General features: G+C 43.5%; 1 protein-coding gene across 4 annotated transcripts in view; it reads left to right on the forward strand.

The window, feature by feature from the left end:
* The window catches only part of LOC110292152 (sentrin-specific protease 2-like), a 44,740-nt gene that overhangs the window by 18,338 nt on the left and 1,852 nt on the right, over window positions 1–24,550 (forward strand). For 2 of the 4 annotated variants that reach the window (XM_085839034.1, XM_029474843.2), the window contains 11 exons: window positions 937–1,038; window positions 2,532–2,585; window positions 6,955–7,020; window positions 8,950–9,030; window positions 11,857–11,961; window positions 13,885–14,027; window positions 16,927–16,974; window positions 19,205–19,246; window positions 23,103–23,218; window positions 23,911–24,016; window positions 24,287–24,364. In XM_085839034.1, coding sequence (XP_085695160.1) covers window positions 937–1,038; window positions 2,532–2,585; window positions 6,955–7,020; window positions 8,950–9,030; window positions 11,857–11,961; window positions 13,885–14,027; window positions 16,927–16,974; window positions 19,205–19,246; window positions 23,103–23,218; window positions 23,911–24,016; window positions 24,287–24,364 — 941 coding nt within the window. The remainder of the gene's footprint in view (window positions 1–936; window positions 1,039–2,531; window positions 2,586–6,954; window positions 7,021–8,949; window positions 9,031–11,856; window positions 11,962–13,884; window positions 14,028–16,926; window positions 16,975–19,204; window positions 19,247–23,102; window positions 23,219–23,910; window positions 24,017–24,286; window positions 24,365–24,550) is intronic. The other 2 variants (XM_085839037.1, XM_085839047.1) reach the window with 1 other exon arrangement.

Raw genomic sequence — 24,550 nt, forward strand, 5'->3', positions numbered from 1 at the left:
CTGGTTGTGCCTAGAGCTTCGAGAAGCAGGTAGTTCAGGGTCTGTAGACTTTGCAAAGCAGAAGTGGTTATGCACAGGCTACCCTGAAACAATCATCCAAGCAGTTGGCAGGTGACTACTGCTGATTGGCTGGATTTAAAATTTGTACCACCGCTTCTGATTGGGTAGATTTCAGATGCATGGTTAGCAAGCAGGTAGTCAATGGCTAAATGGGAAGGGTTGGGAATTGGTAACATCAGCAAAGGTTACCTTTGACTGTTTTCAAAGCACAGTTTTATTCTTCCTCGTGGAAGATAAGAACGTTAAATCTTTCTTTATGACTACATGTAGTAAATTAAAGGTGGGAAATGAGAAGTAATGTAGATGTGGAAAGAGAATGACTCCATTTGATCTCGGGTGTGATTGCTGGAGCAGGCATTCTGTCCACTTCTTAATCTTTATTGTTGTTGTTTTTATTTTTCCAGAAAGCAGCTCCTCTTTAGTTCAGACTATTTGTGCAGTCAGCAGTGGGGGCTCTCCTCTGTCTCTATCTCAGGATCCATGCACAGCCATTTTCTTAATTAGGGTGCTAGATACAGGGTGCTAGATTACGATGGAACCAAGAGAGGGGTTGGAAATGCTTGCTTCTGACCTGCTGTTCTATGAGAGACAAGGTGACTGTGCCCTAAAATAATCAAACAGATATAGTTTTGACAAAGGGGGCAAGACAGGAGAGGAAAAATTAAAAACAGGAACTGAAAGAAGGGAAATGTAAAAATATTTTGGAGGAACAAGAGAAGGGGTGGGATCAATACATTTACAGGAAGGTCATGTGTCACCCCTGGGGGGAGGGGCAATAGAAGATCAACGTTCAAGGCTACCTTGGGTTTGAGTAAATTCAAGGTCAACCTGGAAAATTAGGTGACAAACCTATGTACACCCACAATTTTGGCCCAGGAACACAGCAAACCACACGTGAAAAGAAGTGTTCCTGTGTCATGTGTTCCCCAACATGTGTGCCAGAAGACCTGGAAACAAGGATGGGGAGCAGCCAAGGAGGTAAGGAGTAGATAAGTCTGCCCAGCGGTCCTGGGTTAGGGATGGCTCAGTGAGAACCCATAGCTTCTAGTCCAGTCTAGTCCAGTCCATCCAAGAATTCAGTCCTCTGCATTTTCTTGTTGGGAGCTGAAGAGAAGCAAGAAACTTTTACAGAGCCATGTGGGAGGAGATAGAGTCAGTTGGTCACAGGTAGATGAAGTAGAAGAAATGTACTCTTTTTTAATTCATTAATGCATTCATTCACACCCCAAATACTGCACTCCCAGTCCCAGTCTCCCCTCCCCCCCTGAGTCTTTCCTTCATCCCCCTCTCCTTCGCCTCTGAGAGACTGAAGATCTCCCCCTTATGAGTATCCCTCCCACTGTAGTGTATCAAGTCTCTACAGGATTAGGTACATCTTCTCCCCCTGAGGCCAGACAGGGCAGTCCTCTGGTACATTTGTCCTGGGAGCCCTGGTCCAGCTCCTATAGGCTCTTTGGTTGGTGGCTCAGTCTCTGAGAGCTCCCAGGGCTCTGGTTTACTGTTGGTCTTCCTGTGGAGTTTCTATCCCCTTCAGGGCCTTCAATCCTTCCCCAAACTCTTCCATAAGGGTCCCTGAGCTATGTCCAATGTTTAGCTGTAGATATCTGCATCTGTTTCAGTCAGCTGCTGAGTAGAGCTCAGAGGACAGTTATACTAGGGTCCTGTGTGTGAGCATAACAGAGTATCATTAATAGTATCAGGGATTGGTTCTTGCTCATGGGATGAATCTCAAGTTGGGCCAGTTATAGGTTGGCCATTCCTGCAGTTTCTGTCCCATCTTTATCCCTACATTTCTTTTAGCCAGAACATATTTGGGGTAGAAAGTTTTGTAGGTGAGTTGGTGTCCTTATCCTCCCAGTGGGGTTCCTACCTGGCTACAGGAGGTAGCATCTTCTGGTTCCATATCTCCAGTGTTAAGTGTCTTGGATAAGGTCACCTGAAAAATTAAACTCTTCAAGCCATCACTTATCTTGTCTGCTGCTCTGAGGTACTGAGTCACACCCATTCTTCGCTGCCACCCAGGACTGCTGAGTCACCTTTTGTAGCTAGATATTTTTTAGCTGCTATGCTATGATAAGGCCACCCCTACTGTGTGAACCTCTGCTTTGGAGAAGGAAAGAGGTCAGGTCAATCTGGTGTGCATTCCCAACCAAAGCCCTCAAGTGTGTCAAAGAACCATTTAGGGCTTGCCTACAACACTTCCTACCAAATTCTCATTTTATTTGTACAAAAAAATGTGTTAACATATAAAATGTCTCATAGGGAGGTGGTGGTGGGGGAGGGCCAAAAATGTCTAAGGTTCTCCCTGGATTCCCAGTTGTCAGTTCCCTGTGCTTAGATTCTACTAAGAGGGAGGAAAGAAATGGCGATTCAAGCTTTGCTGTAGGCAAGGTCTCTGCAGTGTGAATGGTCCTAAGGGTTGTAACTTCTGTTTGTTATTTCTTTCCCCATCGCCACTTTCCATCTTCTAGAAGTTGTGGGCACCAGGAGGAACATTCCTGCAAGAAAACCCAGGAAGCAGAGAAGTAAGGAAACAGTGGCTGTTTACATGCTTTTGATATTACTGATAACTAATCCCAGAGTCATAGAGTAGACTTTGGTGACCTTGAACCTGTTATTTTAATGACAAGGACACTCTCTACATGTGTGATTAAGCTAGAAACCTTGGCGGGAAGTATGATTGTTTTGACCATTGGTGTAGGGGTGACTAATCTGATTTTATGGGTCAGGCAAGGAAATAGGTTGTCTCCTAGAGACTCCAGAAACAGGTGAAGGGTGGTGGACAGCTGGACTTCAGCCACATCAGACTTTTAACTGACATAACGCTTACATAAACTTGTGCTGTTTTAAGCTACTGAAAGACTGGTGCATATTTTGGAATAATCAGGAACTGCATAACCTTGGCCATGACAATGACATCCCACATATCTGAGTGTGTCCTCATAAGATGATATTTCTCTATAGGGTTTCAAAATCACCTACTGACACATTTCTCAGAACATACCCCACTGGTAAGCAATGGATGAGCTTGCTGAAAGTAGCATGCAGTTCCAGCATGTTCTTAAACATTCAGAAGTAGCTTTGAAATTACCCAATGAGGAGAGACTGAAGATTTGTTTGTCATTTGCTGTATTTTATTATATTAAATTTCATTTTATTTCTGAGACTAGCTCTCACTGTGTAGTCCTGGCAGGTCTGGAGTCTGCTTTGTAGACCATGGTGGCCTGGAACCCACAGAGATCTGCTTGCCTCTTGTTTCCTGAATATTGGGATTAGAGGCATGTTTCATCCAGCCTTTGGGACCTTTGAGGAGGAATTTCAAATACTAGTGTGGAAAAGGCATGGTGTGCTGTGACAGGGGATTTGAAAAACGCAGTGAGGACTCAGCAGGAAGTGAGGAGCGTTCTGGAGAAAACCTACATTTCCTCAGTCTACACCCTTCTATTTGAACATATGACCATAAAGGAGGGTTCAGTGTCTTTGCAATTCTTATTTTACATTGAATGTATAGTGGAAAGCACAAATCCTAAGCACACCCTTTGAAGGATCCTGCTAATTGTATGTTTTAACAATAAAATCTTGTGGAGACACAGAACATGACCTTGAAGCTGACAAGGTTTTCTGTGCCTTTCGTTGCCCCTCATTCATCAAGGCAGACACTTATTGTCCAAGGATACGTAGTTTAGGTTGTTTTTAAGTGCTTTATGAGTAAGTTTTCCCAGCGTGTTCTTTAGTGTAAAGGTTGCTTTCTCCACAGGATGATTCTGCTGTGAACTTTTGTTGAAGAATGCAGTGGCAGTTGGCTCCTTTTTATTGCTATGGAGTCTACTTTGTCTGAGTACCCCAATTTTTTTGTATGTTCTCCAAATGTTAGATCCTCAACATTCCCACTTTGGGACGTGACAACGGTGTTAGGAGTGCCCATGGAGACATCTCTCTGTGGCTCTGTGCTTTCAAATTCTTACAGAAACATCTAGGGGTGACATGCTGGTACATAGGGCACATTTTTTCTTGTCCCTCTGCCAAGATCCACAAAGACTGTGATGAGGAGCAAGCCAGGAAGATGCTGCACGCACAGGCCTATGTGGGGACTAATGAGGAGTAAACAGGAATGTCCCTGTTTTACAAGGCAATGCTGGCAAATGGACCTTTTCCTGCTCCGTTTGCTAGCTGTGGGTCCTGCATTCTATCCATTCTCTGACCATGGTTTTAACAGAGTGGCATCAGCTTAGCCCTCTCCGTGGGGCAGAGCCCACCAGAGTGAGGGTCTGGCAATAAAGGTGGGTGTCATCAAAGCTTCTCTGGGGCAACCCAGACCTCCTAAGTGAGAGGTATACCCTCAGGTGCCTGAGGTTCTGCTCTGATATCCTGCCATGTCATTCCAGAGGCTGCACCCTCACCTGTGGGCTTATATTTTTCAAAACCTACGTACATAGGGGTTCTTAAACACTCCAACATCTCTTACAGCCCACTGAACAAAGGTAGGGGAGGAAGAGAAGTTAATAGGAGGAGGGGGACCTGGACTTGTTTAGAAGTAGTTCTTTGGGGAGACTCCAGTCTTTGTTGTCAGCAGTCCAGTCCACTAGCAGAACACCAAACATGGATCGGCAGCAGAGGCTCGATCCAGAAGAAACCACGACTCTCTGCAGATCAATCTGCAGGAGGCTGCAGAAGGGCTCAGAAGCCACTAGAATATCATGAGAAGTTCTTTGGTGCATTTTTTCTCTATGAAATCACTTTGTGACAAGTGAAGATCGACAAAGAAAGCAAGGCTAACCAATGCAAGAGCATTATCCACTGTCTGTTGGGTTATACTTATACTCTTTCCAAATTTCACATGACCTCTCAAGGATCTGCTCCAGCAAAACATCACATGCCCCTTCTTCACAAGACAGCTTCCAGAAAAACACCATATGTCTGTTCTCCGCAAAGCGAGGATTTCATTTCACATGTCTGCTTCAACAAAACATCCTCTCATACGAGAGCTTCCAGAAAAACATGACATCACACAACGGAGTCTCCAACGAAATCACAAATTTCCACTTCACTCATCTTTCATTCAGACCATTTCCTTTTCTCACCCAGTCCCAGGCCATCAGGGCCTGAAAGTAAGGCAAAGAATTTCCATAGAAGGAACCAGAATTAGACTGGAAGCCCTGGGTACCAGAATAGAAGCCTGAGTTTCAGAGTAGGTCCATGTGTCACCTGTAGCTCCCTCCCTACTTCAATCCTGACCATTATCCAGGAAGGTCTAGAGTTCCTTTCTGGGGACTGTTCTCTGCAGTGAGCAAACTTCCCTATCCAGGTGTGTGTGTGCGCAGGACGTGAAGGTCAAAGAATTAGCACTGGTATGTGCTTTCCATTTAAAAAAAATAGGGGTGTTATTATCATACTGCAAATGGTCCCAACAGCCAAGTGTGTGACAGTGATGTTCCTAGCATTACAATGGTGCTGCCACTCTTAGCTGATCTGTAACCCAAATGTGGCTCAGCAGACTTAAGGCACCAACTAAACCCTCAAGAGGGTTTCAAAGTTCTAAGCCAGATGCCAGGGAAAACTGCTTTGTAGTAGGTCTCAGTCCCTGAGAGAAGCTAGGTCATTTCCCAGCAGGAGGTATCAGGCTATCATGCACAGTAGCCTCTGTAGGAGATACCCAGTGCCAGCAACCATTAGTAGAGACAGGCACTACTCAGTCACAGCATATTTCCATAGCCCCTGGGAAGGGTAGCATAACATGCTAGTCTTGACTTCTCACAGGACTGAGCAAGTATTCAACCCAGTTGGTTGAGTTGCCAGCTTGAGCAATGGCCATATCTGCTTTCAGTTTCATGTAACTGGCTTGAGCAGTGGGCACCAGCTTAACTGAGCTCATGAGCCATGCCCAGGTGAGTCTTGATGGAATTTTTCAGAAACTGGTTCTAGCTTGAAGTACCCTGGACCCCAGGAGTATCGTGGGGTTGGAATGTCCTTTAGTATGCCATTCTCTTTGGAAGACCACATCAGTCTTGGTGCTTCTTCTGTTGTCATTTTTGGGTCTGTTGTTGACTCTACTCAAGATGGATGTCTTATTTGGGAAAATTCACAAAGCTTCCCTCTGTGCAACAGGCCTTCACTTCCACCAATAAAGCTATTGTTCCCAGCCAATAACAATCAGTGAACATCCAGAGGGACCCTATCCCAAACAAAGTGCTAGGCAAGGATAGACATGTGCCATTGTCTTCTGACCTTTGCACGTGTGCACTGGAACGGACATGCCTGCCCTCATACACACACATGAACATGGAACACATGAACATGGACATACATACATCCTATATTTCAGCACACACAGATAAACAAATAATATCAATCCATCACTGCACCACTAGACAGACCTTCTACATCTCCAGAGCTGGAGGCCCATGAGTTTGGATAATTAAAGAGAAAACCCAACAAAAGATTCTACTAGGCTTCCTTAACGTCCCTCCACCCCAACCCTGGCCCTTCTGGTGTTATATGAAACATGTGAGAGGGTTCATGCTACAACTTGAAGAGAATAGAGACTAAGAAAACTCTCCACATGGAAGTTGAGAGCGTTCCTTGACTTCCAGTGTAGCATTCTCTGGGTTGGATTTGCACGGTAGATACATGCCCCAACATTTATCATTCCATTAGCAGGAATTAGCCTTCACAGGTGTTCAAAGGGAGGTGCTCTCCATGGCCACAGCCCAAGACACATGAAGAACTGAAATGTAACTCTGGCATCAAATTGCATATGACTAAACTGTTAAGAATTGTGCCCATTTCTAAGATCTGAAGTTTGAAAACAGTATCTGAATGCTGCTTTTATTTAAGGCCCAGAGAATTACATTATATCTCTGAATATCGATTCTGTTCTTTTGTTTTGTTTTGAAGGAAAAAAGAAAGGTCACAACTGGTCAAAACCAAAATGGAGAAATCCAATGAGTGTACAGAGAAAACGTAAGCAAACTGAGGGACTGGTACAGCTCTTGTGTTTATTAAGGTGTTGCCCATTGCACACTTGGGGGCTCGTGAGTTTCTGAGTCATGATTGTGTGTGTGTGTATGTGTATGTGTGTATGTGTGTGTGTGTGTGTGTGTGTGGTATTCACACAGGTACATATGGGTGCACATACTTGCCCCCACATGTGTGGGCCTGAGGAGGATGTCACTCTCTCACTCTCTACCATATTCCCTTGATAATTGTCAGTCAGCAAGCCCCCATGAGCCTCTTGTCTCCAGTCCCTTAACACTAGTTCTATAGGTACATACCTATGTACTTTTTACGTAGAAGCTGGTATCTGAACTCATAGCCTTATGCTTATCTATTTATTGCCCTGTACAATCTCCACCCTCCCACAAACATTTTATAGCTACATTAAGATATGGGTTAAGATGCTGTAACAAAGTGTCTTTTACAAACAGTTTGTTTCTGGTACATGTGGCGGTCCAAAGTTGAAAGGGAAGTGCTGTCATCCTCAGAATAAAATTTTTTATTGATTTAGAAAAATGTCTAGAAGAAGGATGAATGAAGCAACCAGGCTGCATGTTCATATGTTAAAATGTATGTGTGTGTGTGTGTGTATGTGTGTGTGTGTGTATGTGTGTGTGTGAGAGAGAGAGAGAGACAGAGACAGAGACAGACAGAGAGACACACAGAGATAAACCTGCCAAAGCATTAATTTTTGCCTAAATTCAGGTCTCTTAATTATTTATCTGTCTAGAGAGAGACAGATATACTTGACAGAAAAATAACTGACAGTCCATGATTGTAAATGTGCTCATTGAAGGACTGATGGGATGGCTCTGTGGGTGTAAGCAAGAGGCCCTGAGTTTGGATCCCTAATACCCACATTAGAGTGTGGGCATAATGTACATATCTGTAACCCCTCACTGGGGAGGCACATCCAGGTAGATCCCTCACGGTGCTTGATTAGTAAGTCTAGTCAGATCAGTGAGTCCCAAATTGACTGTCAGACCTGTGGCAACAGCAAGGTGGAGAGCTATTGAGGAAGACACCAAACTTTGATCTCTGGCCTCCACAGGCACACACACATGCACACATATGCAAAGATACATACATTGGTTATTGGAATAGATGTGATGTCTATATTTTTATTTGTTTTTTAAAATATTGAATATGATCAGCCTTTGTCATGAAAGGTATTCTTTAGGAATACATACACTTACAAACACACACACACACACACACACACACACACAGAGAGAGAGAGAGAGAGAGAGAGAGAGAGAGAGAGAGCACAATTGACCTTAGAATGTTTTGAACAATTTAATCACAAATATATCTACATGGTGGTGTTTCCTATAATCTTATACCTATATTGTGTATATATTTACAAACATCCCTGCTGTCTGATTTTAGTGATGGTCTAAAAGATTCCTTTCTCCTAAACAAAAGCTAAATGCTGTTTTCCAAATGATTATCAATTTTGTATCAGGTCTATGAAGTTGGCATTGTAATCCAACTTGATATTAATTTCACCAACTAAGAGTCTTATGCTCTTGACAGTGTCCTGGCTGTGCTGTTGACAAATGTGTACATTGTTGTTTGAAAAGGAGAAAAGGGGGCTGCATCCATTTTTTTGAATGCGTATTATGAAAACCACACTATTTGGGCTCAGGTTTTTGAAAACTCTTCCATTAATTATCTTCATGTGTAGGCAAATAGATTTCTTTCCAACATATTAATACAACTGAATCCTGCATGTGCTTTAACCCTGACTTCTGTCTGGAAGACCACAGCTCCTTGTTGTGAGCTCTTATCCACGGTGTGCGGAGAAAGCACCCTGAGGTAGCAGGATGCCCCCCTTGCTCCTTCCATTTCCCCTGTGGTTTGGCTCAACTCCGAGTTTGCCTGTGTCCCTCCTAGGTGGCAGAATAGCTGTTGTCCAGGCAGATTTCAAGAGAAAGAAAATGAAAAAGAACCCAGGACGCACTGCTAAGATCAGGGGTAAGACAGCTTCTGTGGGTCTTTCCCTTCACCCTTGTCTGGTAAGGTTGGGGGTATCTGAAGATTAAACACAAAAGAAAGCAAAACCAAAAACACTACTCAAGCTTACATTGATAACAATTTGAGAGTAAAGCTGTTAGGAGCAAGAGCATATATTGTATTTATACCACCAATGTGTCTCTCCTAATATCTTCTTTTCTTCTTAGTTGAACCGTATTTTTATGGAAATACTTTTCTCTTATATATCGGTTATTAAAATGGCCAGATTTGGAAGAGGAAAGCAGATTTACTCTCAGTCCTTTCCTTTCCCTCTTTTGGTGAGTTCTTTCTCATCTTGGATAGGCCCTGTAGCTTTCCAGGTCCATTTCTGCAGCAGCAATTTTCCACAGGAGAAGCTGAGAGCCCTTTCTGACCTGGTACCCAATTTTTGAGACAGGCAGACCATGTCTGAGAGAACAAAGAGCAAAGGAATGAACCTTCATGCTTTCTCCAATTTAAAGCACTTTCTCTCTGTTAGCCTGGGCAAACCCCAGACTAGAACATGCAAGTAGGGCTGGCACCACCCCGCTTTTAGTGTTCTCTTGGAGCTCTGCCTCTATTCCCTAGCAGCTGCTGTACAGCCATTGGGTTGGGGAGATTGAAGAGAACAGAGATGACTGGGTGCTTGACCAGGTGTCTTGTCTGGTGGAAGATGTTGGAAGTATAGGATGCTCTCTCTCCCATGATATGCTGCCATCACTTCCACAGTAGGGAAAGATGAGGGGCCAGACATCAGGTTCACTTCATTAAAGAAAATTTGCTTTCCTTTGGGGGTCTGGTGTTAGCCCCGCTGGCATGATATGATCCCACTGATGTGTTCTGTGGTCGCACTGTGGTTTGGCCCTTTGCCTTAGGATGTTTAGTATCCCAGGGGACCACCTCAACCAACTCAACTAGAAAAAACGACTTTTCATTTTTCCCTCTTCAGAAACTCCTATGTCATTAGTGACATGAGCAGACTAACAGGTCACTTTATTTGCCATTTACTAAATTGGTCCCAACTATTGAGCCTTCTATAAAGTTTTTGAATAAACAGCAGAGAATTGACAAATCTTTCATTCTAAAGTTTAAGACTGACCATAACAACTGTTTTTAAATAACTTTAAACCGTGTTCCGACCACAATTGCATTTATGGGGTTAGTGATGGATTTCAATTTAGTACATGGGCAAAAATGACTCCGGATGCAACAGGAACCCAGTCTTGCCTTGCTCAGTTATTCTGCTTGGAAATAAAATGTTGTAGGACCTAACATGTATCTAGATCTAAATCCCAATCTCCCTATACCAACTTCTCTGTTGGCTAAAATAGACATCAGTGTTTTCTCTATCTCTTCAAAATACAAGCCTTAAGCATGCTCAATAAAAGGTAACGCAGCAGACCTTATAGTCCCACAATGAAAATCACCACACGGCAATAGGGAGAAAAGATATCTCAATTTGCTGTGCTGGCTGATGCTGCTGCCAAAACTTTGACACCAAGCCAGGCTGGAGTAGAGGAGGGATAGTTGCCGGGATGAACCAGGTGGAAATCTCCCCAGTAGGCTATGAACATGGGACTTAAGAAGGAGGAGGAATGGGCTAGTCCCAAGCATGACTTAGCCTTCTAGAGTCTCAGTGGCATCTTGAACCAGGAGGAGGAGAGTTCCTTTGAAAGCCACTTTGAGTGGACGACCTTATGTTGCCTGGTGGTCCCACCATCCACAGAGAGGAAGCAAGAGTTTTAATTTCTATGACAGCGTATGCAGCTGAATTACCTACCAAGATGCCTCCTATTTACTCACTGTGTCTGAGAGAGTAACAAGAATTTTGATGCTGCAGCTGAAACAAGGTCCAGAGCCCTGGGCCACTACAAGACTGCCTGCCTTGACCTGCAGACTCTCAAGAGTGTATACAATCTCTGCCACACACAGGGTGCCACCCAGCAGTGATTGTACAAGAAGGTGACCAGAGTGTTGGGCAAAGACCTGAGTCCAAGTTTTCTCTTCTTTTGACCAAAATGGACTTGGACAAGTCCTTTGTCTCTCACCTCAGACTCATTTCTAACATTAAGAGGGTCATCTACGTCAACCCCTTCAGTCCATTGCAGGCTTGATCGCAAACTTAGTCTCAGTACCATGGACAGTTCACTGCAGGCTCCCTCCCACTCCATCAAAGTCTCTGCACTGATGGCAGGGAGAGCAAACTTCTCTTCTCTTCCTTGAGGTATTTTCATCTCTACTTCTGTGGAGTTGCATCTCTCCACCTCCTGTATTGTTTTCAGATTGTTCTAGAGCTATCTGGGCTTCTCTATCAGCTACAGACACAAAACACTCTTGTCAGGGAGAAATGAAGCAGGGCAGACATACAGATAAATTCGAATTGATCCACCCAGCTCTGCCTATCATCTCCTCTCCCTGCTCACCAAGTTAGTACTAAAATGGGGAGATAAGAGGACCATATCTGGCTACCATCTTTAGTAAATAGCACATCTGGACAGCTCCTGCCATAACCCAGCAACAGCTGTATGTTTCATGAAGCAATCAGTGGGGCTAACCAGAGTGAGTGGGAGTCAGGACAGTTTTATTGAATCCAGATTTCTCTGCTAATGTCTTATGTTTTTTTTTTTTTAATAAATTAGGGGTAAAGTATTTTGTCACTATGTATCTAATATGCCACTTGCAAGAAAGATTTAGAAGCTAGAGATGTAAGGGTCAAAATGTCCCAAGTGTTAAAGGAATGGCCCCAAGAGGGAGAAGGAGGAATTGAGCAACTGAAAAGTGAGACACAAGAAGAAATCCTCTTTTCAGGTCTAAGAAGACGCAGAAAAGAAAATGCCAATTTTAGTGCTGAGTTGCTTCCTGTGACGTGTGGTAACTTGAAGGGAGTGTTACACAAGGATAAATTCAAACAAGGTGGGTTTCATGGTTTTTATTTTGCAAATGCTAAATTTTAAAATCACATGCAATAGTGCAACTATTACTTAAGGAACTGTGGGGTAAGCATGGCTTGACATCAGGAAGGGATCCTGACGTGCTATTTTCACACTTGAAGAAACAATACATAATAGATGCTCACAACAATGTGAATATAGCCACGAGATGCCCAGAGACCAGAAAGAAGCCCATGAACTTCCGTCCATAGATGGAAACTACTGTGTAGTTTCATTCTGGTCAGACACAAATGGGAAGAGGCTATAAACATCTGTCTTCACATCCCTGCGTCATTAGCACCAGGGTATGACAGTCACGGGAAGACCATCACAGGACTGAGAATCAGAGAACCCAATTTCCAGCCTCAGATTGGCCAAACAAGATGTTCTCATTCTATAGAGGGAGGGAGGGGCTTTCTGAGCCTGAAATTTTTCATTTTGAAATAGAGGACAATAATTTAAAGCCTCATCCATGGGGATTAATGTATATCATTGATATAGCATATTCTTCAATAATATGCCATAAAGGTGTACAAGAAATAAAGCCTCAGTATGATGGTCTTCATCTCAGAGCTCTCTTAATAGAAGCCTGTGGATGACAGTTAACAGAAAAGATTACATTTTTACTCTATTTTTAAGAGTTTTAGTGAGTTATAATTCATACACTGTATAATTCAGCAATTAGAGTCTGTAGATAAATGGGATTTTCTTTTTTGGAACATCTGAAACAATTACCATGAGAATATATTTGCCTCCCTTTGTCACTCTACTAATCAATCGCCCACCTAATTCTGTTCTATAAATCTGCCCACTGTACCCATTTCATACAAACAACATTCTATAATATACACCACTTGTGACTGCCTGCTTTCATTTACCATGATGATTTCAAACCACACCTGTGTAGTTTATGCAAGATATAGTTTTCATTTCGGAATAACATGATATTCCATTGTATGCACATATTACATTTTCATCATTCCTTCATCAGTTTTGATTATTTCTGTTTTGGGATGTAATAAATAATGTTTGGAGAATTCAAGGACAACATGTGCAGGAATATACATACTCGGTTTGAGGCACACTGAAGGGAAGTTGCTGGGTCATGTGGTGAAAGATTATATGTTGAACTCACAACATAGTAAGGAATCAAATGTTTTTGGTGGTGGCTACACTGTTCTTTTTTTCCACCAGCAATGCAGGGGGCCTCCCACTTCCCTACGTCAAAAGCTGCTGTTTCCTTTCGTCTTCTCTTATGGTTATCCTGGTGGGTGTAAAATGGTGTGGTAGGAATTTTGTTTGCATTTTCATAATAATGAAGATGCCAAACACATCATTAGCATTTTAAAAAATCATAATCTCTATTTCCACGGGATAAGATTTATGTTTGATGCTGTCTACCTACGACTGCAGGGATGGACAAACACCTGTTCAGTATTCCCTTTAAATTGGATAGAAAATGATGTCACCTAATCCTGAGTTGCAGAAACCAGTGGCAGTCTTAGTCATAGCTGCAGGTTCTACCTCCACCTTGCCTGGGGCACCTGAGACTCTGGTTGTTCTCCAGTTTGAGACCTCAGCATCAGTCTAGACCCCAGTCACACTGTGGACCCCAGTCACACTGTGGAGTCGATTGCTGGCTTGTCTGTTTCTTGGTGACCCTGAAGTAGTTTTAAAAGGTGGTGATTATCATCTTTTTTTTCACGCATGAACATGAAAGAGATATGTAAAGTTTCATGAAGCTCTTAAGGGAACCCCGGGGTTGAGCTGGGACTCCCGAAGGCAGGCAGGAGGCTATTGACTTTCAGCACAGCTTTGATAGCTCTAGATCCAGTGTGGTGGGAGATCACGAATCTGGGCCCTAGGTACAAAGCAGGCTCAGAACTAACCTATTGTGGTCTTACAGGGATATCTGTGATGTCCATACAGTGTCAGGATGGAAACTGGTTCACACCCTCGGAATTTGAAACCATGGGAGGCTATGGAAAGTCAAAGAACTGGAAACTGAGCCTGCGCTGCCATAATTGGCCCCTGAAATTCCTAATCCAGGTATAGCAAATGAGGAGAGGGAGGTCAGTGCTTCAGATCAAATAACTATTGAGTTATGGGGAAGCCCTGATACTTCAGGAGAGAGACACCCTTTATTCACAGCCTCATGGAAGGTACACCCTTGTTGGTATTGACAAATGAGAGATACAGAACCTCTGAGGTGGAAATGGTCATTTTGAATAGGGGTTTTTGGAGAGAAATTTCTGCCTGAAGCCCAAGTAAGAGTTGACTGTCAAACAAGTGGGAGACAGTCTAGGGCAAAGAGGACATTCGAGGGCTGGAGAGATGGCTCAGTGGTTAAGAGCACTGACTGCTCTTCCAGAGGTCATGAGTTCAATTCCCAGCAACCACATGGTGGCTCACAACCATCTGTAATAGAATCTGATGCCCTCTTCTGGAGTGTCTGAAAACAGCTACAGTGTGCTCATATAAATATAGTTAATAAATCTTAAAAAAAAAAAAAAGAATAAGGACATTCAAACAGAGTTCCAATGAGGGCCCCTGTGTAGATATAGGGAGTGTGCTGTGTGTTTGGCGTAACCCATCCTTTAAGGTTTGTAAATGTAGCTTTTATTTGCTTGGAGTAATTATCATCTCTGAGGTTTACTGCCTCTGATGCTAACCTAAGCCTAGGCCTAGAAACTTCTAGCCTCTGTACAATCTTATCTAGGCCTAGAATGTTTTCAGCCTCTGAGACTTACTGCTGATTAAGCTCACCCTTTCTACTGCCTTCTGAACTGTGGCTGGTTCAACTCAGCTGTTCTGGCTCAAACTCCTTTACAAGCTGGCTGATTCAATCTGGCTTATCTCAGTTTCTCCTGAATTGTTCCGCTTGGCCTCATGCTAACTTTGGCAATCTGTTCTAATCTTCTGGCTCCTTCTCATTCTCTGGCGCATTCTGTCCTCAGCTGTGTCTAGTTTGTTCTCTCTTCAGCTGGTCTCTCTCTTCAAAAGCTCTCCTGGTAAAACTGCCTCCTTCTCTTTTGTTTTCCTCTCACTGCACTGCCCCTTAAGTAGCTCCCCGTTCCTCTCTCTTCTCCTGAGAGCTGGGCAGATCCTATTTTGTCACATCTTTTTCTGATTTGTCACTTTATCTGCCACTCAATTAGACATCACTTCCAAACACTGGTGCTTCCTTCTACAATCTAACTTCACCTTCATTGTTTGGGATTAAAGGTGTGTACTAAGGGTATATCTGTATTCTAGCCAGAGGGATTAAAGTGTGACCTAAGAGCTGAGCCACACTATAAGTAGAAAAAGTTTTTTCAGTAAATAACACAATCTCAAGGTTCACAGTGTTAACAAATATCCTGCAACAGAGGTTGTTGGTGCAGGATTTAATGCCACTGTAATTACCCCAAATCCAAAACTCAGACAAGAAATCAGTTATATCCTTGAAGTTAGAAATGGCAGTTGAAGACAAAACATCTTGGCAAAAGCTTTAATCTCAGAACTTCGGATTCAGAGATAGGAAGATTTCTGTGTTTTCAAGGCTAGCTTGATCTAAATAGCAAGTTCCAAGACAACCAGGGCTAGGCAGAGAGATCCTGTTTCAAAAGAAAAAAGAGAAAAAAAGAAATGGAAGTTCAAATATATGCTCATCATTGCCATCATTATTTGGTGTACAAAGTTGAACCCAGGGCTTCAAGTGAACTAAAGAAGACCAGCTCTAAGCTAAGCCCAGCCTTCTTATTTTACTTTGTTCCTATGCTGCTATGATGAACACCATGACCAAAATCAACCTGTTGAAGGAAAGGGATTATTTGGCTTGCAGTGTACAATCCATTACAGTGGGAAGCCAAGGCAGGTACTCAAGACAGAAATATGGAGGCATGAACTGAAGCAGAAACCATTGCTTAAGGCTTGCTCCTTGGCTCATATTCAACTTCCATTATTATATAACTTCGGTATACCATTTCTAGGGATGGTACCACCCACAGGGGACTTCGATTTCCTATATGAATCCATTATCAAGAAAATGCTCCCACAGAATTGCCTATAGTTTATCTGAGATACACAATTCTTCAATTGATGTTTGCTCTTCTTAGGCATGTCAAATTGACAGCCAAACTAGCCAGGACACATCTTCAATGTTATTAGAAACAGCTGGTCTCAGACATGATTTCATCATCTCTCTATTTAGCAAGCCTGAGTATTTATTCTAGAATTCTTAGCTTAAATATCTCTTCCCTTCCTGACTGTCCTAGTCCTTCAGCTCCCAGAGCTCCTTCTTAAACTGTATGAGATTGGTTCTGTATGCTGGCAGCCACAGCACATGCCTTTAATCCAAACATTTCTGAGGCAGAGGGAGGTGCATCTCTGAGTTCAAGACCTCTACAGTAAAATGGCCAGGATACAGGAGCAGGAAAAAAAGGAGGAAGAGGAGAAGGAGGAGGAGGAGGAGGAAGAAGAAGGAGAGGAGAGGAGAAGGAGGAGGAGGAAGAGAAGGAGGAAGAAGAAAGAGGAGGAGGAGACAAGGAAAGAGATCCTTTTTCTTTCACGAGCTTTTTCCTCATCCCCCCCTCCTAAATCAGGATTTTTGTCTTTGTGTGCTCCAAATTCATCAGAGTCTGTGACACTCTATATGCAAGCAACGACTGGCTGTTGACTGGGTGGTCCTGGTGGAAAGTCAAGCTGAAGTGGGTCAGGTAGATTTAAAGGTTGAATCAGTGATTGTAGGAAAACATTCTCAGGACTTAAGGAAGATGCAGCAGAGAAAGATGGATGTAAGGTGGGTCTTTCTAGCTGTCACAGGCTAGAGTCCATAGGTAACAAGAGGGAAATGGAGTCAGACAACCTGGGTCTGAACCAGGCAGAACTTTTGGAAGGAGGTTGGAAATGCAAGACTCATACCACTGAAATACGGATACCTACATACTCAGGTCCTTTTATCTTGCAGAGAAATTTTCTACCCAATCCTCCACGGATATATCGCAAAAGAAAAGAGGTGAGTGCTCACCATGTGAGTTTTACACACAGCATCTTACTGATGGTGCCTAAGTTGGGCTGTTATCCTTAACGTCACCTCTCATTCCCTCCTCTACTGCCTTCTTTTCTGGTTTACAGCCTGTGTCTTCCTTCCCCCATGCTCTTGTATTGTGTGTAGAGCTACATCCTCCTTGAATGTTGACTGCTTTAAGTTGGAGAAGTTAGTATGTTATTAGCACAGACTTCAACAGGCCACATATCACTGAACTCTGGCTTCAAAGCTCACTAAGAATCTGAACTCCAGGCTAGCGTATAATTTGTCCTTGGCATTAGTGTCTAGCTTGCTTGAATTCTGAATCCCCAGGATGTTTTGCCCACTCCATTTTCTAGAAGGAAGCTACGATATAACTTGTCCAACAATTACTTTAAAGGCCAGTGCCTCTACCTTCCCCGGCATGCTAAAAGCATCTCAGTCTGGGTCTCTCAAACAAGCTAGAACTGTCCAGCCAACAAAACCATCCTTAATTCTTGGGTGCAATATTTCATAGCAACAAGAGGCAGTTGCCTCTTATTTTGTGTCTCTGTTTGTAAGAACAGAATTCCCAGAGAAACAGAATCCAAGATCCATTTCCATTTTTATAAGTCTCCCAGCTTCATCTGCTCAGAAGTGTGGACTCTGGAAATTTCTATGTCACAGTCAGCATCACATGCCAGCTTCTCAACTTATGATAGAGCTGTTTAAACTTGCTGGTGATGACTGGTTTGTGTCAGAAAGTCTTGGATTCTCATTACAACCATCACATCTGCATTGAGATACCCAGAGTCTCTTTTCCCAAGTGAAGCCTTATTTTCTCGTCTGTGTGATGCTTAATTACAAAGTATACACAGAATGCCCAAGGACTGGAAGAGAAGATTGTAACAGTAGCCCTGACTGACCCCAAGTATTTTGTCAAAGTTGCTATCTACATTAAACAATGACCAATAGGGTGAAGTAGGGAATTCTAGCACAGTGGGCAGTAGCAGGACCACCTCTCAGGTGAGTATATCTTACATCATGCTTGTCTCTAGCTCTCAGCCCAGGACTGGAGTTAAGAGCTGTGACTCCCTGTATCACAGAAGGGAAGGATGAAAAGTCACTACAGCAGATGTACTAAGCAATGTGAATTCTACTGTTGCCTCTTAACATTGCAGCCAGCATGGCATCCCTTTGAGTTTTGAATACAGAGGAGGGAGGCCAGCAAGAGGAAGAGATGTGGCCCTGGGAGCCTTGGTTTTATTTGATTTTCAGGGGGAGCTATAGAAGGTGATGGATTTTTCTCTCTGGGGTTACTTGGACTCTAGGATTCTGAGCCTTATGGGTCCTTGACTATGATTGGAACATCTTCAGCCTCATTCTCATGGTAGCTACTCTGCAGCGGGGTGCTGTTGGCCATGGTGGACATATCCTGGGTTGGCAAAGAGAAAGAAAATAGCCTAGAGCCTTGAATGTTTGAGGCTAAGTAGAATTATTCATTTAGAAACCAGACCCTGCTTCCTTGCATGACTTCACAAAGGCTCCTTGGGGACTAGAGCCAGCAAGGGGACCTTGCTTTAATCCAAACAATAGTTTGATGATCCTCTTTTTCTCCTAGTAGATGCACACGTCCATAAAAATAGATATGGGGGGGGTAGCTATTTTAAGAGAAACACTTTAGGTAGAATGAATTGAACCAGTATTTTCAATCAATGAGTTCAAGAGTGAATACACTCTGTTAACAGTTCCTGGGAACCCCCTGAAGGTGCACGAGGCCACAACTTCTACAGACTTGGGTCAAAGTAAGATTGAGAAACACGTGTGACTGGTCAGGATGGAAAATCCCTAGTGAGAGATTAGGGAGAGGCCTTATGTGACTACAGTGTCTCCTTTGATCTTGTTGTTGGCTTTATCCTCTAATTTGTTTAGATGGGAACTATAAACAAGCTCAACACTTGAGCTGTTCCTACCTAAGAGCCTCTAAATAATTAAGCAAATTTTATAGGCAAGATGACGCAAGGCTGGAATCCCAGCACATGGAATGCAGAAGCAGAAGGATCAGGAGTTCAAGTTTAGCCTTGGCTATATAGGGAGTCCAAGGCTAGCCTGGGCTAAATTGAGACATATCTCAGAAGTAAGATTAATGCTGGTGATGATAAAACAAATTTAAGCAACTGTCATTTGACTGTTTGAATGAATAATCAGATCTTATACTCACTCAAATCTTCTCTTTCAGCAGAGAACACAGAACTTGCATCGTTCCCCAGCTGACTCTAGTGTAAGTACTGACTCCTAGCTACAATTCCTGAAAGGCCCTGGCTCGTTGGTGCTTTGCCTGTGACTTGGTTGCCTCTCCCTTAAAGAGACTCAACTCTCAATTTAGGTATGCTGTATGGGTGAAGTGCCATCATTACCAGACCTGTCCCACAACCAAGGCAGGAGGAGCCACACTGGGTGTTTGGGTCAGAAACATCCTACTACATGGCCAGCATGGGTTCTTGTATCCTCATTTACCCTAGAGGTGGGAGATAGAGTTCTAGATCACTGGAGTCCCTGGGACAGAACCTGACATAGCAGTGGGCCTGGCTGGCTTTGGATGAAGGGTAAGAGCAAATACAGGAGGAGACAGCATTTGCAAAGGGCAGTGTATGGAAAGAAAACATCCTAGCATGTATCCAGTGTGCAGGTAGAACTCAGGAGGCCGGGCCTCCTGTGCAAGTTCTAGGTCTGGACCTCTCCTTGTCCTGCAGAAAGTTGCCTACAGAGTGAGTGGGCTTTCACAGAAACCCTGGGGCCAGGTCTGAAGAGAGCCATGGGGGTCCACTGCTGATCGGAAGCAAAACCATCACACTGAGCAAATCACTGTTTTTTTTCTGTGTCAGCTTGGCTGGTGTTTGGGCATAGGCAAACCATCCTAACACCTAAGGTCCTGTCCATTCTCTGCTTGCCAGTATCCTTGGACTTTGTGGATCTTGCTAGAATAAAGAAACGTTTTAAATAAGCTTAAAGGTTAGTGTTCAGAAGACAAAGAGTCCGGTGCATTTGGGAAGTGAGAGGTTTGAAGCAGGATAGGTTTGTCATGTATGGAGCATGTTATAAATGGTAGAGACAAAGAAAAGATCAGGGTACAGTAGGAACATGGCCCAGAGTTTAGCAGGATGAGTTTGAGCTGCATCCAGGGAGCCCTAGAGGAGACATGGCTGGGCATTAAAACACAAGGAGCTGAGGAGAGATGAGACACCATGAAGCTGAGGACACAGGTGGAAACTGCAGCAGGAGAGTGACTCTAATCATCTGGACAGACTGTAGCTAAGGATGGAAATCTGGGGAATTCCATCCTTTGCATGTGGAGGAGGAGAAGGACCTGGGAAGGAAAGTGGTCCAGCAGTCAGGTGATACAGCAAACCACCAAGACTGATGCAGAAGGACCGATTTCTCCTGAAGACAGAGATGGCCCTGGGCACAGAATGGTTGGCCCTATCGCCTTGGCTACTTCTCCCACTCACTCACCCAGTGGTGGCCCAGTCCTCAAGCTACGCTTGTATTTGTCCCTTAGACAATCACAGGAAAGTGATTTCCCAACAGCCCATGGACTACGTAGAGGTGTTTCTTCCCCTCTTTTACACCATATCTTCTTCCTTCTCTTCCTCTCTTCTTTCCCTGATATTTTTGAGAAAGGGTCTCATGTAGACCAAAATAACCACAAACTCACTATGTAGCCAAGGGTCCTGACCTTCCTGTCTTGACTTTCCTACTATGTGCCACCATACCTGAATTGTGATTTTTCTGTGTTCCTATAGAACCACCTCTCATTTCTCACACTGTCACCATTCTCCTTGAAGTTGGGACCAGGAACGCATGTGTTCCTCTCCACATGTTATTCTGATTCTTCCTGGTTCCCGTGGTAACAGAAGTCATAGGAAACCCCAGCAACATACCAAGGGAGGTTGTGAGGAACTCATTTGAATACCTTTCTGAATGGCAGAAACAAAACCCACTAAAACTCTCCCATGAGGACAGAGTGGGGCAGGGAACTAATAGACCATCCTAGGCTCTCTCAACTATTTACGGTTTTTGTCTGTGTGTGTTTCATTGTTGTTGTTGTTACAAGGCTTCAAGCTGTCTTCAAAACCATGACTGTACTGCCTTAATCTCCTCAATGGGGTGCCTTAATCCATATACCCACCCCATTTCTGACTTTTCCAGATGTTTAGGCAGTATATAACATTGAGCCTTAATTTTGGTGTTATGCCAAGCTTCCCACAGGCAGCAGCAGTTTGGTCATAGTCCACTTCTGCTACTCCTTGAACACACATGTATTTGTACATTGGTTTTGATAAATAGATCTTACTCTATAGTAACAAAGAACAAATAATGTCAAAGATTAGCTTTTCTAGATGGAAATTAACTTTGACTCCAGGCAGTCTGTGTTAGTCTTGGTAAGACGTTCAAACCTCTGTTGACTTGAGGGATTCTTTTCCCTTTCATAGGACAAAGTATCTTTTATGCCTGCAGAGAGCAGTGCATTAACGAGTGCATGTTCATGTTCCTCTTACTTTCTCTGCTCTCATACCCAGGAAGCCACAGTGGCTGGGTCTAACTATAATGACCCCAACCTAGAATACACATCTGAAGAGGTTCTCTTCTCAGATGATTCTTCTGTTGGGGTTTTATGGCTGTGAAGAGACACCATGACTAAAGCAACTCTTATAAAGGAAAACATTTAATTGGGGCTGGCTTACAGTTTCAGCAGATTAGTCCTTTATCATCATAGTGGGAAGCATGGCAGCATCCAGGCAGATATGATGCTGGAGAAGAAGCCGAGAGTTCTACATCTAGATGTGCAGGCAGCAGAAGGAGCTTATGTGTCATACTGGGTGTAGCTTGAGCATGTATAACCTCAAAACCCATCTTCACAGTAAAACCCCACCTTCAACAAGGCCACACCCACTCCAACAAGGTCACATCTCCTAATAGTGCTACTTCCTATGAGCCAAGCATTCAAACACATTATTAACCTATGGAGAGCCATATCTACTCAAACCCCTACAATTCTAGATTATAACAAGTTCAAGAATAAACTTACCATGTCAATCTCCAACCCTGAGTGACTGACATGACTACAGTCCTTGGATTTTAGTGACAGTGACTCATGTCTCAACATGCCCATTCTCTTTGGTCTTGTGGGATTTTCTACAGGGTTCCAAAAGCCACAGATTATTTTTTGTTTTTTGTTTTCTTCCTTGAACCCACTTGCCTGGTCATCTGTAGTCATATCCTGCCATCTCAGAGGCCCTACCACAGGCTCTGGGCCCTCTAGACAGAAATCTCTACAGATTCTTTCTTCAATTCATGGTATGCTCACTGCTTAATTTACAGGATGTGGTATTCTCTTAGTTTATTCAATTCAATTAAATCCCTAGTACATCTCCCTTAGAGAGTCAATGTCATTATTGTTATAGAGGCAAGTGAACTAAGTATTTTATTTCAGAAACTTCTTTTATCTACATGCTAGAAATATTAGATTATGTAAAATCTTGTTTTATGGCTAATTGTCTTAGTTAGGGTTTTATTGCTGTGAAGATATAACATGACCAGGGCAACTCTTATAAAAATTTTTGTTTACATTGGGTCTGGCTTACGGTTCAGAGGTCTAGTCCATTATCATCATGGCAGGAAGCATGGCAGCATGCTGGCTGACATGGTACTGGAGCAGTAGCTGGGAGTTTTGCAACTGGATTAGAAGGCAGCAGAAAGTGATTGTGAACCTCTAGGTCTGGTTTGAACTACCTAGAACTCAAAGTCTGCCCCCTAGTGATGGAATTCCTCCAACAAAGCCATACTGGTTTCAACAAGGCCACACCTCCTAATAGCACCACTCCCTATGGGGGCCATTTTTATTCAAGCCAGCACCCTAAGATTCTGGGTCAGGATCTTTGGTTTCACAGGGAAGATGGGGTCTGGTTCATGCCTCCCTTCTCCCAGACTTCACTGAAGACCAGAAAGCCTTGTTTTGCAAATTGTGTTCCATGTTTTTCCTAAATCTACCAGGCAGAAGCATCGATTTCCTTGTAGATTCGTGAAAAGGCCACCTTGTGGAAGATTGCCAATGATGATGATGTTCTATTTTCTAGATTCAGAACTCAGATGAATGTGAGGTGTGCCGGGATGGAGGAACACTCTTCTGCTGTGATACTTGTACCAGAGCCTTCCATGAGGACTGTCATATCCCAACAGTAGAAGCTGAGATGTAAGTGGAATGTGATCCCTTCTCTGTCTCCTAGTACCTCCGCCTTGTTATATGCATCATCCTATGGAGTGGTAGTGTGGGTCTTGAGGTGGGAAACACAGGGGCTCTTAACAGATACCAAACAGGAAGACCCAGAGAGCTGTCTCAAGATGCTGTCAGCAAAAGGTTAATATTCTCTGTGTTAGGGAGCCATCTCTCCTGATATAAAGGCTGGGTCCTTTGCCTACACACCACTACTGCCTTTTCTCAAAGTTGTGCACCAAACCCTCTTGTCCAAAAGATTGGGGGTAGAATACACTACTTTTGTTTTCTATGTACTTATGAAAGAAAAATAAGCATGACTGACTACTTCCCACATTTCACCACATTGCAATGGACTCTTTGAAGTTCAAGATTCCCAGAATTTTTTTGAAAACCATTTTACTGTGCCTAGTCTCCATGTGCTCCCAGCAACCTCTGTCAGGAAATGGGGACCCACCACTCATTACAAAGCCCACTTTCCAAGGGCTGCCTCCTGCCATGACATTGACAGGGGGCTGGCAACTTAAGATTCTAAGTGGGGTCCTTCAGTGTCCGAGAATCCTTGCCCCAGATAGACTGTCAGCCATTCCCGAAAGCATAATAGCAGGCATAGGAACAGTGGCTGTTTTCACTGGTCATGTCCTCTGCTCACTTCCTGTCCATCCTTTCAGAACACCATGGAGTTGCATCTTCTGTAAGATGCAGTCCTTAGGAAGTCAACCGAGTCTTCCAGAATCTGAGATACTGCAGAGGGGGATGGTTCCCCAGGAACAGTTGGTGAGTCACTGTGAACCAATCTTTTCTCCTTTTCCCTGGATAAGGACAGACAGTCTTGGAGCCAGAAGAATAGCATTCACAGAGAGCCTGCTCCATCATAGTGCTGTTGCAGCATATAATTTGGTATAAAATTCAGTCATACAAGTTTATAACCAAGAGGCACTCATGTTGGGCAGATTTGCAGATGGGTTTGAGCGGTGCCTCCCCCCTGGGTACATGTATAGACTCTGCCTTTCTAAGTCACTTTGACTGAGTCCCTTTTTCTTGCAGAGGTGTGAGTATGTTCTCTTGAGAGTCTATTGCTGTTCTGAGAGCTCCTTTTTTTCCAAGATGCCATATTATTATTATGTAAGTAACGGTGGTGAACCCCTGGTCCCTGGCTTCCATGATGTCTCATGACTGAGAGGGCCATTGTGGGATTTGTGATCTTAATCCCTGAGGGGCACAGGCTCTGTTGTTTCTGTAGACTTTCTGGGACCCCATGGAAGGTAAATGCTGAGCCGTGGCATTCATTCTCCTGTGGCTATTTCCCTC

The sequence above is a fragment of the Mus caroli genome, unplaced genomic scaffold, assembly GCF_978045245.1.
Source record: "Mus caroli unplaced genomic scaffold, Mus_caroli_1 scaffold_1, whole genome shotgun sequence".
NCBI lineage: Eukaryota > Metazoa > Chordata > Mammalia > Rodentia > Muridae > Mus > Mus caroli.